Source organism: Melitaea cinxia, chromosome 25 (genome assembly GCF_905220565.1).
Source record: "Melitaea cinxia chromosome 25, ilMelCinx1.1, whole genome shotgun sequence".
Taxonomy (NCBI): domain Eukaryota; kingdom Metazoa; phylum Arthropoda; class Insecta; order Lepidoptera; family Nymphalidae; genus Melitaea; species Melitaea cinxia.
The window spans coordinates 6,535,757-6,556,224 of record NC_059418.1 but is presented as its reverse complement, the minus strand read 5'-3'; the positions used below and the strand labels follow the sequence as shown (position 1 = coordinate 6,556,224).

At 37.8% G+C, this 20,468-nt stretch overlaps 1 protein-coding gene across 1 annotated transcript in view; it reads left to right on the top strand.

Annotated features, from left to right (window-relative positions):
• The window catches only part of LOC123666065, a 35,915-nt gene extending 16,741 nt beyond the window's left edge, over nt 1–19,174 (top strand). Inside the window, exons 16-27 of the mRNA XM_045600273.1 lie at nt 788–925; nt 2,829–2,932; nt 3,993–4,221; nt 4,864–4,946; nt 6,776–6,877; nt 8,500–8,622; nt 9,402–9,591; nt 10,028–10,154; nt 12,282–12,445; nt 13,950–14,036; nt 18,284–18,392; nt 19,040–19,174. Coding sequence (XP_045456229.1) covers nt 788–925; nt 2,829–2,932; nt 3,993–4,221; nt 4,864–4,946; nt 6,776–6,877; nt 8,500–8,622; nt 9,402–9,591; nt 10,028–10,154; nt 12,282–12,445; nt 13,950–14,036; nt 18,284–18,392; nt 19,040–19,174 — 1,591 coding nt within the window. The remainder of the gene's footprint in view (nt 1–787; nt 926–2,828; nt 2,933–3,992; nt 4,222–4,863; nt 4,947–6,775; nt 6,878–8,499; nt 8,623–9,401; nt 9,592–10,027; nt 10,155–12,281; nt 12,446–13,949; nt 14,037–18,283; nt 18,393–19,039) is intronic.
• Nucleotides 19,175–20,468: the final 1,294 nt, after the last annotated feature.

Below are 20,468 nucleotides of genomic sequence, written 5' to 3'. Positions count from 1 at the left end.
TGAAATGATCCCTTTTAGTTTTTTTTTTTTATGTTTTTCCTAATACTTGCAGAATATTGATTTGATACTTCAGAAAAAAAACAGAAAACTGGGCAGAAAATAGGAAACTTAGAGAAAATCGAGTGTACTTTAGCCCACACGACTGAAGTAAAACTTTCTATCTTCACTAACTTATACCCTCTCAACTTCCGTTCGCCTCGCCCGATCACACTTTTCGTAACGCTCTCGTCACGCATTCACCTTAACTCCCCAAGTCAAGCGTGCGTAAAGAAGTTTTACTTCAAAAATGTTATATTAAATTATTAAAGAAAATCTGACATTTAAAAATCTTGTGTCGAAGTGTTCGTTACTGAACTCCTCCGAAACATCGATAGCTCCTAAGTATACTGAGTCAACTCTACTTCTAATAACTTTACAAGAAGTCGATAAGAAGAGCGTAAGCTTATATTTCAAATGTTAGCATAATCAAGAAAATATAAATAATCATTTTAAATTAAATATATTGATAGCCTTAAACTGTGTAAAATAAAATTCATATTATGTTATTAATTTATGAGATAATGTATTTTTTTTTTTTTCGTTATTTATAGGGACATAATTTTTTTTGAAATGAATTAAATGTTATTAATATCTTAAAAAATGAAATTATCGAAAATTGTTAGTTAACTCAGTATACTTAGGAGCCATCGACATTTTGACTTGATTTTTATACCCCTATCTGATAACGGCGTCCCTGTATATGGCAGAACAACGTTTGCCACGTCAGCTGGTACTAAATATATTTCAGAGATCTCTGGCGCGCTCTCCAGCACGAAAGCCCAGAGGACGCCCCCGCCCACGCGTGGGATGGCTGGTGTGAGAGACCCGGATACCCACTTCTTTGCGCCAAAGTATCTGGAAACGATGTTGTTCTGAGACAGGAAAGGTGAGTTTTAATTTAATTTTAATACGCCATGTTGTTTTATATCTCGTGGCGAGTGAAATCGCGTGAATCAGTAAGTATATCATTACATACTATAAAACAAAGTCGCTTCCCGTTAATGTATGCTTAAATCTTTAAAACTACGCATCGGATTTTGATGCGATTTTCTTTAGTTGATATAGTGATTACAGAGGAAGGAACACTGATAGTTTTTGCAACCGTGCGAAACCGGGTCGGGTCGCTAGTATGTATATAAGTTGTAGAGTATGACCTTTTAGCACGCAACGTCTCTAACAAGAAAGAGATGACCGTTTAAGTTTTTGTCGACGTCATAAAAGGGGGAAGTTCTCAATCGGATTGTATTTTTTTATATAATGCTACAGCTGAATTTTTGAGTGGGTGGACCGATTTTAATTGATATCTGATAATGCGTTACTTGAATATTTTTTTCGTCAATCTACGTTGTATTGGTCTATGTAATTGAAGTTGGTTTCGGTAATAAATAGTAATGCATAGAGCATGTAATATGAAAAAAAACATAGTCGTAAATACTTATCTTGAATAATAACATATATATATATATATATATATATAGAATAATAATTGTGTTTGCAGACAAACGAAAAAAAAAACCGACTTCAATTATATCGACAAGTAATACAACGTAGGTAGACGAAAAAATAGTCAAGTAAATACGCATTATCAAAGATTACTTCAAAAGTTGTAATCAGATCTCGATGAAATTTAAATGTGACCACATGATAAACATCAGCTTTCGATTAACTTAAAAATCATCAAAATCGATACATCCGGTAAAAAGTTTTGCGGATTTTCGAGAGTTTTCCTCGATTTCATCATCAGATCGTGGTTTCCTTATAATTCCCTTATCACCAGGGACCGTATATTGAGTAACCTCCTCCTTTTTTGAAGTCCGTTAAAAAGGCATGGGCACTTAAGAGCCCACGGATTTTTAAAAAAAAATGAAGTCGGTATTAATTTCATTCCACGATAAACTTTCTTAGAGATAAACTGCAGTGGAAACTCGGAGCTGATATACATATATTCGTTTTTAGATAAATTATTCCTTTTTTACAATAGTAAAAAAAAATACTCGTGGAAAAACAAATGTACACTTAAAAAATTTAAAAAGCACTTTATTCAATTAGGCTTCAAAGCACTTTGGAATCGTTGTTTGATAAATTAAAATTATTTTACATTCTTAATTAATAATTATAGTTATGATGAAGTTCATCACCTTAGCCTATCGCAGTCCACTGCTGGACATAGGCCTCCACAAGTTCGCGCCAAAAATAACGTGAACTCAATATGTGTGTAGCCCATAGCCACCACGCTGGGCAGGCGGGTTGGTGACCGCAGGGCACTTTGTCGCAGTCATCGTTTCCAAATACACAGGCCGAAGACGCTGCTGCCCGTCTTCGGCCTGTGTATTTGGAAACGATGAAATTACCACCGATCAGAAACGTAAATTTCACAAAGAAAAATAGTGAAACAACTTCGTAGTTACTTTTTCAAAAAAAAAAGTCACTAAATCCACACATCTTTATCATTGATATAATCTTCAACCGAATTATACGCTTAAGCTATCAAGTTATTATTGATATAAACTTTCTTCTTCTTCTCAAAGTGCCATCTTCTCACGAAGTTCGGCGATCATTTTGGCAACTTGTATCCTTGATACCGTAGCCCTGAATAACTGCTGTTCCCAAACCATTGGCGTAGATTTTTTTGTCAAGATGTTCTTCTACGGCCCACACTGCGCTTGCCCTGGATCATGCCCTGGATAATAAGTCGAAGCAGCTGGTACTTAGAGTATCTCATGATGTGGCCGAAGTATTAACTTTAAATTTGTTTTATAGCTAAGTATAATAAGCGTATTTTGTTCCAGATTCGTCATGTCAGCCGACCCTCCAGACCCCGAGCCCCCGATGCTGACCAGTCTCCTCACTCTGGAGCTACGAGCTGAACTCGATGAGCTGTTCTATGAACCAGGTAACTTCTAATTTTGAAGAATTTTATTGTCTTTTTGTTTGCCTTTTCTATTCGTTTTGGTTTTTTTTTTTTTAATTATAAAAGTAAATAAATACAGGTACGTAATCGGCGTAATTTATAAAGCCCCTGGAACTTTGAACTGAACTTGTGTCTATGATTGATTTTTATGGTGATTTATATATTTTAACTAGCTGATTTGGCAAACGTTGTCTTGCCCGCTAAACGCTATTTAAAAATAGGGGTTGGTGGTAGAAAGGTGAAAATTTGGGGTTGTATGTATTTTTCAACGCCAAATCATAATAAACTAAAGAATAATTTATCTAAACATTAAAAGAATTTTAGTGGTGGACTACCCTTAATATATAGGGGTATGAAAAATAGATGTTGTTCGATTTTCAGGCCTACTCAATATGCACACAAAATTTCATGAGAATCGGTCAAGCCGATTTTAAACTTTTTATTACTGTGAGTAAATTTACATAATTGGCGGAAATTCCATTTCTTTTTTTGGTTTTTCGTTTGTTTATCTTTTGAATATATAAATATTTTTAATTTTTAACCGACTTCATAAAAAGAACGGGGTTATCAACTTGACTGTTTTTATATGTGTTACCTCACAACTTTCTACTGGGTGGAATCGTTTTTAATCAAAAGACAGTGCTTGTTATGTGGTTCCGTTTAAATTTGATCGAGACCTGACGAATTTTTTTTCTAATTATTTATCTTTAGTAACGCGTATTTACTTCACTAGTTTTTCGTTATCTTATTGGTCGATGTAATTAAATTCACACATAACAACGTAAACAGTTAACACTGGTGGAAATTTTAAAAGCTTGTTTTCTTATAAATTTTTAGTGTTTTGGTTCCTTAGTGTTGTGTATGCGCTTACCGCGCACTATAAGTATAACGGTCAACTGTCAATAAATCAGTGTGCAACTAACTAGCTCGTTTGATTGACGTGTACCGCTCTGTTTAAGTATCTAACACTTAGGTAGCTTTCATTTAGTATATATTTTTTATAACAAGAATATAATACATAATTATATTTACCGGTTTTCAGAAAACTTCACGGAAACAATAGAAGAGGATATAAATTCCACAACAACGACAACACCGACTCCGACAACGACAAAACAAACGACAGTCAAAACAACGAAAGCTCCCCCCGCCCCCAAGTGGGTGATACCGGTCACCTTCTCCGTGGGACCGATAAACAGCGATGAAGAAGAATTGGAGAATATTACGAAACAATGGAAGAACGTTACTGAGAATATGCAGAACGGTACTTGGTAAGGCTTACGTTTTTTATAAAAATTCATCATCATCATCATCATTACAGCCTATCACAGTCCACTGCTGGACATAGGCCTCCACAAGTTAACGAAAATAACGTGAACTCATGTGTGTTGCCCATAGTCACCACGCTGGGTAGGCGGGTTGGTGACCGCAGTACTGGCTTTGTCTTCGGCCTGTGTATTTCAAATCCAGCAGTTGGATGGTTATCCCGCCATCGGTCGGCTTCTTAAGTTTCAAGGTGGTTGTGGAACCTTGTTATCCCTTAGTCGCCTCTTACGACACCCACGGGAAGAGAGGGAGTGGCTATATTCTTTAGTACCGTAGCCACACAGTACTACTTTATAAAACTTGGTCGGTAAATAAGCGTACAGCTCACCTGATGGTAAGCGGATGGACGCCACCAACACCAGAAGCATCTCAAGCGTGTTACCAACCCTACCCCCAACTTTATCAGTTTCCTTGTTGCTTGAAAGCAGTATGATACCTTTATACCCCAGTCGGGCTGCTCCATATTTCGAGCGGGACATTTCCTCGCTGTGGCCCATTTCCTGCGTAACCTAACTCAGTTTAAAGTGTATTTCGTTTAATTTAATGTTTCTGCATTTCGTCAAAATAAATTTTGATGTTACTTTCAGGTACGACATTGTTAATGACACAAAACACACATCGAGATGGCTGGAGAACGTCACGTATTTAATTTGGATTAATGATACTGAAAGTGAGTAAACTTGACATTTTCTTGAATTCCTTTCACTAAACCCATAACATGAAGAATGTTGAGATAAACCGTACGTTCATGGGCGTATTTACCCTAGGGCCAAATGGGTCATGGCCCGGTGTGGTGGTCATGGCCCTGTGAGGGGCGGTTTTACCAGCCAGGTTTACGTACTACATACTAGGGATGTTTAAAAAAGGTCAACCAAAATACATTTCGGATAAATATACTGTATACTTTCATTAAATGTTACATAAAAATGAAGGAATTGGTGTCTTAAAAAAAGGCCAGCAGAAAAATTTCAAAGCAATAATAATCAATTCTATTCCGAGAAATCACATACCTAACACATTCGCTGATTTTACCTTTTTCACGTAATTTATGGGGCAAACTTTATTGACCCGGGGCGCTGAAATTTAAAATACGTCCCTGTTGTTGAAAAGTTTCTACACACTCTACATCTTAGAACATATTTGGTAACTGAAATATGAAAAGTTATGAGTTATGAGGTAAAGACATAATTCTGAACTGTTGAATCAAAAGACCTTTAATAATGAAACGTTTATTTATTAATAATAAAGAAAGATAAAAAATAATTAATTGTAACTAAGTACACATTTACCCCTCTCTTCCCGTGGGTGTCGTAAGAGGCGACTAAGGGATAACAAGGTTCCACAACCACCTTGGAACTTAAGAAGCCGACCGATGGCGGGATAACCATCCAACTGCTGGCTTTGAAATACAAAGGCCGAAGACGGGCAGCAGCGTCTTCGGTGCGACAAAGTGCCCTGCGGTCACCAACCCGCCTGCCCAGCGTGGTGACTATGGGCAACACACATAAGTTCACGCAACTTTTGGCGTGAACTTATGAAGGCCTATGTCCAGCAGTGGACTGTGTTAGGTTGAAATGATGATGAATGATGAAGTACACATTTTGTATTTATATTCTTCCAAATGAAATGTTCAAATTTTCAACTTTTCTAAAATTCTTTTCTCGCAAACAAAAAAAAAAACAACCGACTTCAATTACATCGACAAGTAAAACAACGTAGGTCGACGAAAAAACAGTCGAGTAAATACGCATTATCAAAGATTACTCCAAAAGTTGTTATCAGATCTCGATTACAAAAAGAATCATCGAAATCGGTCCACCCAATACAAAGTTATGAAGTAACGCCCATCTAAAGTTGCTCTTGAATTGAGAACCTCCTCCTTTTTTACCGAGTTCAAAAAAGTAGGAGGTTACTCATTTCGATCGTATATATATATATGTGTGTGTGTGTGTATTTATGTTCGGGGATAACTTCGTCGTTTATGAACCGATTATGATAATTAGTTTTTTGTTGGAAAGGAGATATCCCAAGTGTGGTACCATGATGATAAGTAAACCGGGATCTGACGATTACGTCCCAGAGAAATCGATGGAAACCCTCGAAAATCGTAGTGACGACTAGCGCGTTTGTACATTTTTTTCATCTACTTACGTACTGCTCACATACGTATTACTTGTCGGTGTAATTGAAGTCGTTTTTTTTTTCGTTTGCGAGCAAAACAATTAATTATTCTCATACTCCGTAAAGCATGCCATTACTGTTGTAATCTGTTATTCATCTTGTAAGTAGATGAAAAAAATGTACAAACGCGCTAGTCGTCACAACGATTTTCGAGGGTTTCCCTCGATTTCTCTGGAATTCTATCAGATCCTGGTTTCCTTATCATGGTACCACACTTGGGATATCTCCTTTCCAACAAAAAACTAATTATCAACATCGGTATATCAAAAAAACAATCTTGTATGAACACTTTATTCTAGTATAACAAAACTTTTCCAGTGGTAATCCCAGAGCTGGGCAAACATAAATGGGTTAGATACAACGTGGGCGCACGGGGTTTATACCGCGTTGCGCCTCTCGACCGGAATGCTGGCGAGGTACGTAGAGATTCAACTGGCTTATACTTTCTGCGGAGTTTCTTACCGATTCTTCTCTGCAGAATCTATATTCCGAATCGGTGGCAGCTTCACTTTAAACTATACTAAAATTCATTTAAAAAAAACAAATATTTTTGTCTATGGGGGAGATGGTAGTCTAAAACCTCACCACATCACCAAGTTACGCTTCAGCCTATAATATCCCAATACTGAGAGAAGGATCAGAGCTTAATCCACCACGCTGCTACAATGCGGGTTGGCGAATATATTCCCTACTATGAGTAACGATCGCTATCAGGTGTACATGATAACAACCGAGACCGACGGCTTAACGTGCTCTCCGAGGCACGGTGGGGAGACCCACAAGAACTGCACAAACACCCAGACCACGGCAAACACCTGTATGGGATCGAACCCACAACCGCCAGCGCAATAGGTTCAATCCATGGCTGTAACCATTGCGCCAACGCGAGTATGGGCACAAAAACTTACTACAAATTATTGTCTGTAAAGTCGGTTAACGGACGATAGTTTTACGTGATAACGTCATACCACCATTGATGAAAAATTGCATACTTGTATGAATTGAATTGAATTATGATCACTGAATTATTTCGAACTGTTAGCTCTGACGTCACGCGAGTAGAGATCAATGTGTCACAAGCCAACGCTTGGGTTGATCGTGCCTCTTTATCACTTATCCCGCGCTCTCGCTTGCACGCTCAGGCTCAGGCGGAACGTGACACTTTTTCGTGCGTGCAGCCGGTGTTCATCGATTTATAAGACGTTATAACCTCAAAAAGATTTCATGTTTTTTGTATTATTATTCTTTTCGTTTTTTTTTTTTTTTTTTTTTTAATTTGATGTAATTTTACTTTTCATATTTTAAATCAATTATTTAAATTTTTATTTACATTTTTACTTAATTTTGATTTATTTATTTTTTACTTTTTTAATGTATTTGTGCTCTCGTTCTGTTTGTTGTGTGTCTGTAAGCAGTGTATGTGTCTCAAATAAATAAATATCTACACAATACACACACGGTCGTCTGTTCCTAAAGTAAGCAACTTAATGCTTGTGTTATAAGTAGCAGCCGACTGGTATAATATCTAAAAAAAATTTCCGATAAACATACTTATAAATAATACATATAAAAATATATAAACAAATATTTACATTACACCCAGACTCGGGGATCGAACCCACAACCCTCGGAGCGGTAAGCAGGGTCACTACAAACTGCGCCAACGGGTTCATCAATTTAGTCAATGTCTTTCTTTCTTTTAAAAAGATCACGTGATCACCAAAAACCAAAACCTGAAAACCAGTGTTAGGACTAACAGTCCTAACGTAAACTGAGGTCACACCTTTTTGTGAGGCATGCTGCAAACTTATATAAACAATGTATTTTGTTAAATACTTTAAATCGATAAGCTTTTGTTGTATCTCTTTTTTTGTTTTGTTTTACGTTTTGCTCTTTGTAGTTAGTCCTTGTTGTAAATTATGTACTATGTTTTCTTTTTATATAATTTTAACCTGATGCAGTGTGTTTTCACAAATAAATTTATTATTATTATTATCAATGGATGTCCGTGTCAATAATATTTCAGTCGGCAGAAGCACTAGCAAGGCGAGCCGCGGAACTATACGCTAGTGGCGCGCCCGCGGAAAGGGCTCTTCTACTGGACGACGCCTTCGTCCTCAGCAGGGCTGGTCGACTGCCTGCCAGTAGGGCTGTGGCTGCCGCGGGTAAGATACACTGCTGACCACACCATGACACACACTTGTGACCACACATTTACCACACATTTGTGACCACACATGACATGTGACCATTTACTAGTGACGTTATAATACAACCATGAACGTATGTTCTTGACCATACATACGTTTTAATTTGCGTTGTATAGCTTCCAAATAAACTAAATTTTGAGTATTACCTATACGTATAATAAAATGGTAGGAAAGTCAAAACTGTACATTGAATATTTTTTTAAAAGAATACATGGGGTGTGATCTATAGTCGATACCGAAGCCAAAAATATAATTTTAGAATTTTTGTCTGTTTGTCTGTATGTATGTCCGGGATAAACTCAAAAAGTACTGCATGGATTTACTTCAAATTTGGCACGAATATTATTAAGAAGTCGGATCAACATATAGGCTACATATTATCACGCTATCACCTAAGGGGAACGAGCAGTGAACCTTTATTTCTTCAACACATTCTGTAACAACGTGTAATCTAACGACGCATATTTGAATGTTGTTGTTATTATGTTAATAACCATACTATAAGCTAGCTTCACACTATTAATTAAGACATTCTGTAGTATAATTAGTATCAGCATTGCACCCGTGCGAAGCCGGGGCGGGTCGCTAGTAATATAATAATCATGAAAAAAAAAACTTATTAAATATTAGCCTACAATAACCAGGAAATTTTTATGATTCTACGTTTTAAAAAATCTTAACTATATAGGCTGATGTTATGTTCTCATTCAAAAAAATCTATACATGTATTTTAGCCCACCTAACTACCGAACGTCACTGGGCGGTATGGAAAGTGGTGGTCGGTCACTTATCCTGGTGGAGGGAACTGCTCCAAGTCGCAGCATCAGGACCTCACCTCCAGAACCTCCTCAGCACCCTTCCTCCAAGATTACCATTGTATACCCATCAGGATTTACAGGATCCTGGGCTTGATGAAGACCAGCTGTGAGTATTTTGCGGTTTTATATGACCTAAATGATCCTTGTTTATTGGAAATGCGATGGATAAAGGTTCTTGCGTAATTTAACAAGATAAGACGTTATTTATTATATGGTTATTATTTAAGATAATTTGAAGTCATGATTGAATAAAAAATTTAGGAGACAGAAAAAGGGGGGGGAAAAGGAAAAAATAAAAACTATCTGATGGATAACGGACAAATGATAAAAGTGAATGATATATTTTTCTGCTTTTTTCATCAAACTCTTCTTTGCTAAAGATATTTTTAACCGCAACTTCCAAAGTTTTTATAGGCCTGTTTTTCGTTCATATAACAGTAAAATACACTTCAAAATATTAATTTATTTTTTGCCATATAAAAATACCATTAATATAATCCTATTTATTACTTATAGTGCAGTTGTAATTAAAACCTTACCAGGTGGTTAAGTGGAGCGCTACTAACAGCGGGCGTGGAGTGGGGGAACGAGAACGTGACAGAACAGGCCTTGGAGCTGTTCGACGGCTGGCTGAACGAAAACAAATCTATACCCGAGATATATCAGGAGGTGAGATTGAAATATTATTACTGATAGCGTGGCAAACCAGCGTTCATCCTACCTGATGGTGAGCGGTTACCGTAGCATGTTATGCCTGCAACATTAATACTACATCCAGTTTCCTCACATACCAAACCCAGGAGCGGCTACGTCACTGGAGGTGAGACTAATTTATCAGTAGCAATGATTCGTAACGATTAAGAGTGTATGCTACCTCAAATTGCTTATTTTCCACTCGGCAGGATGTCCATATCTTCCAAACTACTGAATCTTTAAGTTTGAAATTAATATATGATAAAGTTCAGGACATAAACTATCTTTCATATGTTTCGAAAACACGATTCCATACAATTTTCTCGATACAAAAAAATCGCAAAGTTACCTCAATTTTTGTATTAAAACCTTAATATCTCAGTAAATATAGAAGTTATGGACTTGAGATTAAGCATGGTAATTGAAATAAGTATGAAAAACATTTTATATGTTGCGGTTTTTAAAAAATAACTATTGATAATGTTTGTGGGGAGAAAATACATATAATTCGCGCGATGAACAACCAAGCGTTCTCAATTCTCATGTGTATTTAGTACGGGTGAAATCTGAATTCGAGCTGAGGTAGGGTAGACCCTTAAGCCTCTAACATCCTACGGCTAGGAGCAAACTTCTTTTTTATTTAGGAGACGGATTAATATTAATATGGCGCTAAACAATCGTGCCTCGGAAAGCACGTTAAGTCGTCGGTCCAGTTGTTATCGTAAACGTAAATCGTAAGACTTTAGGGTAGTCATCAAATCATCATCATCATCATCATTCCAGCCTATTGCAGTCAACTGCTGGACATAGGCCTCGCTGTTGCCCGTCTTCGGCCTGTGTATTTCAAAGCCAGCATTTGGATGCTTATCCCGTCATCATTCAACTTTAGGTGCTTTAGGCGACTACTAACACCACTACACCAGAGCATTTATTAGATGTTACCTACAACACAATCATTAAGTTGCTTAACTTAGGAACAGACGACCGTGTGTGTATATTAAAAGATATTTATTTCTTCTGTAAAATAGTCTGGAGTAGTTCGCGAACGACCTAGGTGGGGAGAGCGCTCCTTTAGGTAAACTATGCGAACTAGTTCATCGATGATCTCGCCCTTAGTTCTTTTTATATTTTTGAAGTAAAACCTTAAGGCGTATGAGCGTAATTTTTTTACAGATGAAACGCACCAATAATAATATTAGCGTCACAAAAATGTGCAACGTTTTTGTCAAACAACAGAGCTAGCGTGAGCTATAGAAACTACAAAGGTATTTACATTAATATCGATAGTATTACATTGCAAACTAGATGGCGCTGAAACGGAAATCTAAAGCTTTAGCTTTGTATAAATACAAACGAGACTTAAAAATTAGTTTGCCAAAGATGTTTCACTTCTGACATGTGTACTTGTCCGCTTTACTAGACAGTGGCGTTAATTGACCAACCGAGTTATTTACTTTTACTTTGCGTGCCTTGACATTTCAATATCAATATTATCGATTATCGATTCTAAACAACTTCACATCCACATCTAACGGACTTTAAGAACGTTTTGAAATAATGAATAAATAAATATTTGACGAAATTTCATGTCTCTCAAAAAAGAACTAATGAAAGAGCGAACTAGTTCCCCCAACATTGGATAATATGAAGTAAATCGAGTGCTCTCAAAGGCCTTCTACACGGTCGGGATCGACCGCCGACCATCGTGTCCTTGGTTGGGTTGATATAAAAATGGACAGTGTGGAAAACGGTTGACCCGACCAAAATTTGGTTGATGTCAACGGCCTTGGTTGGTGATTTGCCATGTCTTTGGGACATTGGATCCGATTTATACAAAGAAAAGAACCAAAAAAACTTCACTTCACTTTAGCATAAAAAAGTTATTGCCAAACCGAGTTTATGTTGCTTTAAAAGGCAAGGACCCATCGCTTCAAATACCAGAAAAGAACTGACAAGTTGAGTCAACCAACGACCGTGTAGAATGAATACAAAAATTGGTTGACCCGACCAAGAACACGACGGTCGGCGGTCAATCCCGACCGTGTAGAAGGCCTTTTAGTGGTGACCGACTAGGCCCAAGACTACTGTTTTCCCGGTTTGTAGGCGGCGCTCACGGCGGGGGTGAGGCGGCGCGGCGCGGGGGCGTGGCGCGCGTGCTGGCGGGCGCTGCTCGCCCCGCCCACCGCGCCCGCCCCGCGCCCCGCCCCCGCGCCCTCCGCGCTGCTCGCCGCGCTCGCCTCGCCCGAGGACGACTGGCTGCTGTACAGGTAGCCGGGTATAACCGGATACACTCATCATTTCAGCCTAACACAGTCCACTGCTGGACATAGGCCTCCACAAGTTCAGCCCAAAAATGGCGTGAACTCATGTGTTTTGCCATACCACGCTGGACAGGCGGGTTGGTGACCGCAGGGCTGGCTTTGTCGCACCGAAGACGCTGCTGCCGGTCTTCGGCCTTTGTATTTCAAAGCAAGCTGTTGGATGGTTATCCCGTCATCGGTCAATTTTTTAAGTTCCCAGGTGGTAGTGGAACTGTGTTATCCCTTAGTCGCCTCTTACGACACGCACGGGAAGAGAGGGGGTGGCTATATTCTTACTGCCGTAACCACACAGCAACACCGAGCCGGACACACTCAGTCGATTGTATCTATATAAATAAAAATGAATGTTTCTAAGCACATAAGTGGAGGATTGCTCGACCAATTCGGCTAATTTGTTATTTTTTTATGTTCATTAAGTCCCACGGAAGGTTTTCATACAAAAAATAATAATTTTTACTATGAACTTTTAACAGAACGAAATCTGTCCCAGCATCTAGTCTATAATAATACTAGTGGGCCTGCCAAACGTTGTCCTGCCCAGAATACAGCTTAACTACCTTTGGTGCTGATATTCCGATAGCAGCGCCACCTTCCTGATCCAATTGTGTTTTCAAATCCTCCATGAACCCAAAGAAATATATGGACAAATTGTTTGCCAAATTGGTCCAGCCGTCTAGGAGCAGTTCAGTGACAAACAACCGCTCAGAAGAAACATTTATATTTTTCTTTTATAAAGATTATAAATCTGAAAAAAATTGTTTGCTTGTTCAAATGCGCCAATCTCAGGAATTACTAGTTCGAATGGAATAATTTGCTTTCTGTTAGCTAGTCTGTTTCCCGAGGAAGACTATATAGGCGTTAACCTAACTATACATTCAAAATATCACTTTTTTAACTAGATCCGCAAACAAGCGTACGGCTTACCTGATGATAAGCGATTACCGTAGCTTATCAGTCTGCAACACCAAAAATAAGTAATAATAAGTTCACTGCCGTCCCCAGTAATTAATCACTCGATAACGAATAAAAAGCTCGCGAGCGTCGTGAATATATGTATAAGTATAAAGTATGTATATATCGCTTCAGCCTGTAATATCCCACTACTGGGCATAGACCTCTTTCCCCATGTAGGAGAAGGATCAGAGCTTAATCCACCACGCTGCTCCAATGCGGGTTAGCGGATATAACCCCTACTATGAGTAACGATCGCTATCAGGTGTACATGATAACAATCGGGACCGACGGCTTAACGTGCTTTCCGAGGCACGGTGGGGAGACCCACAAGGACTGCACAAACACCCAGACCACGGCAAACACCTGTATGGCCAATACAAATGTTTGTCATGTGCGGGGATCGAACCCGCAACCGCCAACGCAACAGGTACAATCCATGACTGTAACCGTTGTGCCAACGCGGCTTATGTATATATAAGTGATATTATTTTATAAGGTTCGCATACACGGTGCTATCAAGCGAGGCGCAACGAGGCAGAGAGTGGAAGACTTGGGTGACGACACTGTGCCAGAGAGTTTGCAAGTATGTACAAGTCATTTTATATCAAAAATAGTTGACCTAAAGAACTTCGTACTGGCTTTTTTGGGAACATATCATTTTTTTAATTGTTTTCGAGTTCACTCCTTACGAATTTTCAAATAAGGCATCCGGTATGAAAAAAATATGAAGAGTAATATCTACTGAACGAATGACTTCGTTACGTTTATCGTAACGCCATCTATCAGAACCCAATTGGGTTCCGATAGAAAATGACGTTTTCTAATAGCGCCATCTATTAAAACCCAATAGGATTCCGTTAGATGGGGTTATTTGATTCGTTTATTTACCATTTGATACGGTATTAATGTTTTACTTAGACTAGTAAGCCTTTTTGTGCTTATTTAGACAGACGATCTGAAGGAGTAAACTCCAGTCGAGCGTCGGAGCTATTTTTTCTATACAAACACAAATCATCACAAATCTCAATAAATACGGCGGTTGTTGACTTTACTAGTTACACAATTATTAAGACGATATTTTTATTTTTGATTCAATAATTTTGTTTGCTAGCAAACAAAAAATAACTGAATTCAATTACATCGACAAGTAGTACTACGTAAGTAGATAAAATACAATATATATTTTTGATTTTTTTAATATTTTTTTCATCTGTATTATTATTAATTTTTTATTTATATAATATATAAAAATAATATACATATATATTATTTATTTATTGATATTATTAATATAACCTTATTTTAAGTTATTTATTTATATATTTATAGATACATTTTATTACTTTACAATTAATATTTTTAGTATTTATTATGTTTGACGATGATTATATAACTTGCTCCTCAGATGAATATGCAAGTGCTGAAAGTAGTATTAGCTCTTCGCTATCTGATTCGGATCTACTCGAAGAGAAGCTATCTAAAGTTTTTCTTAATGACCTTAACTCCCTCTCTTTTGTGCATATCAATGCGCAGAGCATTTTAGCTCATTACTCGGATCTTCTCACATCATTTAGCACCGGCATAGTCGACGGTGTCCTCGTTTCTGAAACTTGGCTCAAACCCTCAATCCCATCCACATACTGTTCTCTTCCGGGTTACCAACTATACCGAAATGACCGTGCTGATCGGGGTGGTGGTGGTGTGGGCATTTACCTGCGCAGCCATATTCGCGCTACTGTTGTTTGCGCATCTAGCCCTCAGGCTGCTGGCTCTCTGGAATATCTGTACCTAGAATTGATTACCCGTCACAAAAAAATACTGCTTGGCATTCTGTACTGTCCTAGTGACAAAATTAATTATTTTGACACACTCGAAGATATTCTAGAGAGACTAGTACCCATATACGATCATGTGATTTGCATGGGTGATCTCAATACATGCCTACTAAAAAATGATATGAGAACTAACACCTTGAATTCCATCTTATCATCATTGAACCTGCAGACTCTTAATTTTACCGCACCTACACATTACTTTCCCAACTGCAGACCTTCACTCATCGACCTCATCTCTATCTCTAACCCTAACCTTGCTATCTCTCATGGGCAAATGACAGCCCCCTTTTCTCACCACGACCTTATTTTTCTTGCATATAAAGTACGCCCACCCAAGGTTAGAGGTAAAGTTCTTTTTCAGCGAAATTTTAAGCATATGGATTTAGAACGCTTGAGAGAGGACATTACAAACACTGATTGGTCCACTACACTCGCGGCAAGCAATATCAATGATATGGTCACCTCATTTACTGCTGAACTAATTAGAATTTACGACACACATGCACCTGTAAAACCTGTACGTATTAAACATCTTCCTGCTCCCTGGTTAACACCTGTTATCAAAAGGACAATGGCCAAACGCGATAGAGCGAAAACGAAAAACAAAAAAAATCCAACGGAAGAAAACTTGAATGTGTACAAAAAGCTTCGTAACATCTGCAACAGATTGTGCAGGGATGCTAAACGCCGTTACATCCACTCTTTAATTCAGAATCTCTGCCAAGCGCAAGCTTGGAGATTCTTGAGGTCACTAGGTGTGGGCAAATCCACGGTAACTTGCAAAACTTCCGTTGATCTCAACTCTTTAAATACTTACTTTACTACCCCTCCTAAAACTGTGGATTCTAATACAAAATTTTCTACTCTTTCATTTTTATCTACTCTTGTTCCACCAGACCTACCTCTCTTTTCTTTCGAAACAGTCTCACAAGAAACTATCAAGAAGCATGTCCGTTCCATGTCAACAAAGGCTATTGGTAGCGATAGCCTCAGCCTCGACATGATTCTTCCTGTGTTGGAGAACATTGCACCTGTAATAACACACATTATTAACTTTTCACTTACATGCAATGTCTTTCCATCACTATGGAAGAAAGCCCTAGTCATACCCCTTCCTAAAACCGCCAATCCTACTAATCCTTCTCAATTTCGTCCTATTTCTATTCTTCCTCTACTCTCCAAAGTCCTAGAATCCGTCGTGCATAGTCAAATTTACAGCCATCTTTCCTCTCACAAGCTCATATGTCCTTTTCAATCCGGTTTCCGTCCATCCCACAGCACTGTGGGAGCGCTGCTGAATGTTTCGGAGGATGTGCGGTGTGCGATGGATCAAACCAAGCTCACTGCCATGATTCTGCTGGACTTCAGCAGTGCCTTTAACTCTGTTGACTACGACATTCTTTTTGGTACCTTGCGAGCTGTTAATATTTCACCCACAGCTATTGATTGGTTTCACTCTTATCTTTCTGGACGCCAGCAGTGTGTGACTCTCGATGATAGCTCGTCGTATTGGATGGACCTCACTGCTGGCGTTCCACAAGGTGGCGTATTATCTCCTTTACTGTTTTCTGTCTTTATTAATAATGTTTCCCGTGTTATCACTTCTCCCTTCCATCTGTATGCAGATGATCTACAAATATACCGACACTTCAGCTTGACGGAGTTGGATGAGGCTGTTGGAATTTTAAATAATGATCTTGCTGCTGTTCAGGTCTGGGCTGAGTCTTTTGGTCTGCTAGTAAATCCTGCAAAATCACAAGCCATCATTATTGGTAGCAGTCGGTTGAGAGGCAGACTTGACTGGGAGTTGGTACCTAAAATCTGTTACTCTGGGGTCCCAATCCCTTACTCTGATAAGGTTAGAAATTTGGGCCTTATTATGGACTGTAACCTGTCTTGGAAAGCTCATATTAACGAAATCAGCAAGAGAATACATTACTCGATTCACTCTCTCAAGCGTCTCCAGTATTTTCTGCCCTTCAAAACCAAATATATGCTCACGCAATCCCTTCTACTACCTATCCTTGACTATGCCGATGTATGCTATCTGGATGTGACAGAGGAGCTGCTTAGAAAGTTGGAGCGACTTCAGAATCTCGCAGTACGCTTCATTTTTGGCTTGCGAAAGTTTGATCGTATCTCTCACTTCCGTGCTCAGATCAAATGGCTCCCTATTCGCCTTCGCCGTGATATGCATATCCTATCTACTCTCTTTAATATCCTACGTGATCCAAACTCTCCTTCTTATCTTCGATCCCGTTTTCACTTCCTACCCTCTCCTAATCGTTCCAGGCGCCCTGGCATTACAACAAAGCTGGATGTACCAAAGTGCAATACAAAATTCAAACTTAATTCATTTACGGTACGCGCCTCTATACTGTGGAACAAACTCCCGGAAAGTATACAAAAAAGTCCTTCCCTTGTCTCCTTCAAACGTAAATTAAAGGAGCACTTTATTTCTCAAGTCAATTTACAATCATCTACTTAGTGAGTATGTAAGTATATAATTACCTATCTGTTATGTTATGTATTTGTATGTATTTATGTGTGTATGTATGTATGTGTGTATGTATATATATATATGTATATGTATGTATGTATAAATGTAAGGTATGTATATATATGTATGATATGTCTGTGTGTATGTATTTACACTTATAAGTTTGTAATACATTACAGTTATTCAACTATTTTCTCAATATTGTTATTTCTTGCACTGTGTCCCCGCTATATGACACTCTCTCTCATGACCATTAGTTGACTGGAAGAGATCTCTTCTAGGGATAAGTCCACCTTTGCCATCAAATATATATGTAATTTTCTGTATATTCTGTTCTTAAGTGCAATAACGTATATATATATATATATATATATATATATATATATATAAAATAGTCAAGTAAATACGGGTTATCAAAGATTACCCGTTACGGGTACATTACGGGTTATTAAAGATTATATACGTTATTGCACTTAAGAACGAATGAAAACACAGATGGCGCGGTGCGGCGGGAGTGTGGCGGATATTAAACATTACGACGCTTCCGCCTTCCGCCCTACAAGCCGCCGCGAGGTGTCTCCACCAACCTAAGGACTATTATAGGGTAAGAATATATATATATATATATATATAATCTGCAATACTAAAACCAAAGACAATCGTAATTTTTATTATTGACTCAACTCGTCTTTAGTAAAGGCAATATATTGTACATACTATAGAATGCCGCCTTAAACTGTGATTGATCTCACTAGAAGGCAGGTATTTTATGACGTCGAATGTTCTTACTGATTCCCACTCCAATGTTTTCTCAGCTCGATTTTTGGAACTGACCCCATCCTTTTCTCTTTTCCAAGTGGTATATAATCAGATACAGCCAATACTAATACACAATCAATACTGATTGATTGATTCTGAGATCAGTTAAGGTAGGGCATAGTACTTCATACGTTTCAACCTGTAATATCCCGCAGCTGGGCATAGGCCTCTTTCCCCATGTAGGAAAATGATCAGAACTTAATCCACCACGCTGCTCCAATGCGGGTTGGCGGATATATTCCCTACTATATACCTAGTAACGATCGCTATCAGGTCCAGAAAAATCCACTTCGAACGGGAATAGAACCCGCGACCGTCTGTGTTTAAGCGTTACTGACACGGCACACGCACCATTACAGTCTGACCGGGAAAATATCTCAACCTTACTAATGACTGGAAGATTTATATATAAACTTATTATCTTTTTTCCAGTTCAAAGAGTTATTCGGTGATCAGAAGGGAGCTTCAATAGCGCTAGATACAATCGCGCTAAACACGGCCTGGGTAACTCGAGCTGACGCGGATCTTTTATCATACTTCAATGCAGTCAACAAAAAACTGAATTAAAAGTTTCAAGTATCAAAAATGGTTGCGCCGAGTATATTTGACATAAAGGAGGTACTATCATCTCTAGAAAATTTTAATGTTAACTTTAAGAAATGCGATTAAAAATCATTTAAACATAATTTCTAAAATATCTATTTAGCTAATATTATTTTCTTTTGTATTCTTTCTTTTTCAAGTATAAAAATGTGTTTTTTTTTTGAAAATGTAATTTTTATATAGTTATCAATACATTTCTTAAAGGAAAACGATAAAATTGTGTCCTCTATAATTCTATGCCCCAATTTTTTTTAATTTAGAAATATTTATTTTAATTTCTACCATGTTAATCTTATACTTATGAAATTGCTTATTAGTTCGATATTAGCGCCAATATTAGTGTATACAATTAAAAATGTTTGCTAATTTTAATGTTCTATGTTAATTAAAAAAAATGGTGTTAATCTAATGTAAATTATACATACATATCTTTTTATGTCAAAAAAAATTGGAAGCGGCCATTACTGACAAACTAATTTATTTTAACATGGCAACATAAAGTAATTTATTTTAACATGGCAACAAAAATAATGTTTTGGCTTGTTTATTTGATTATTATAATACAATAGGTTATAAGTTTTAATATGAAGTTGAAAAGCACGTGGTACATTAACCCGTTGACTCGTTACCATGGTAACCTGTGAGACAGTTTTCCTATAGTAAAATTAACTTCCATTATAACATGAAACTTTAAATACCTACTAAACAGTTTATGGGTATTGGCATGGATTTTGAGCGCTCGAGTCATAGTATTGCTTTTTTTTATATAACTTGGTCGGCAAACAAGCGTACAGCTCACTTGATGGTAAGCCATTACCGTAGTTTATAGAAGTCTGCAACATCAGAAACATCGCAAGCGCCTTGCCGACCCTCTGTCCATTTCCCCCTAAGGAGCCTGCTCACCTTACTCACCAACAGGAACACGATACTGCTTGAAAACAGTATTATTTAGCTGTGACCTTCTGTAAGGTCGAGGTACTACCCCAGTCGGGCTGCTCCATATTTTGAGTAGGTATGCTACTATGCCCTACCTCAGTTAAATGCTTTCGTACGTCGCAAACTGAAAATAGTTACGTTTAGTAACAAAATAAATATAAAATGCAAAAGAATAGGTAGTACTCACATTATATCTATATCCATAAAATTTTAAATTAAAGTTGAAAGACAGCGCTCAATATCCGTGCCGATAACTATAGTTAATCAAAACTAATAACAAATATTTGTATAAGCCATACAAATGTTTGTTATAATCTGTATT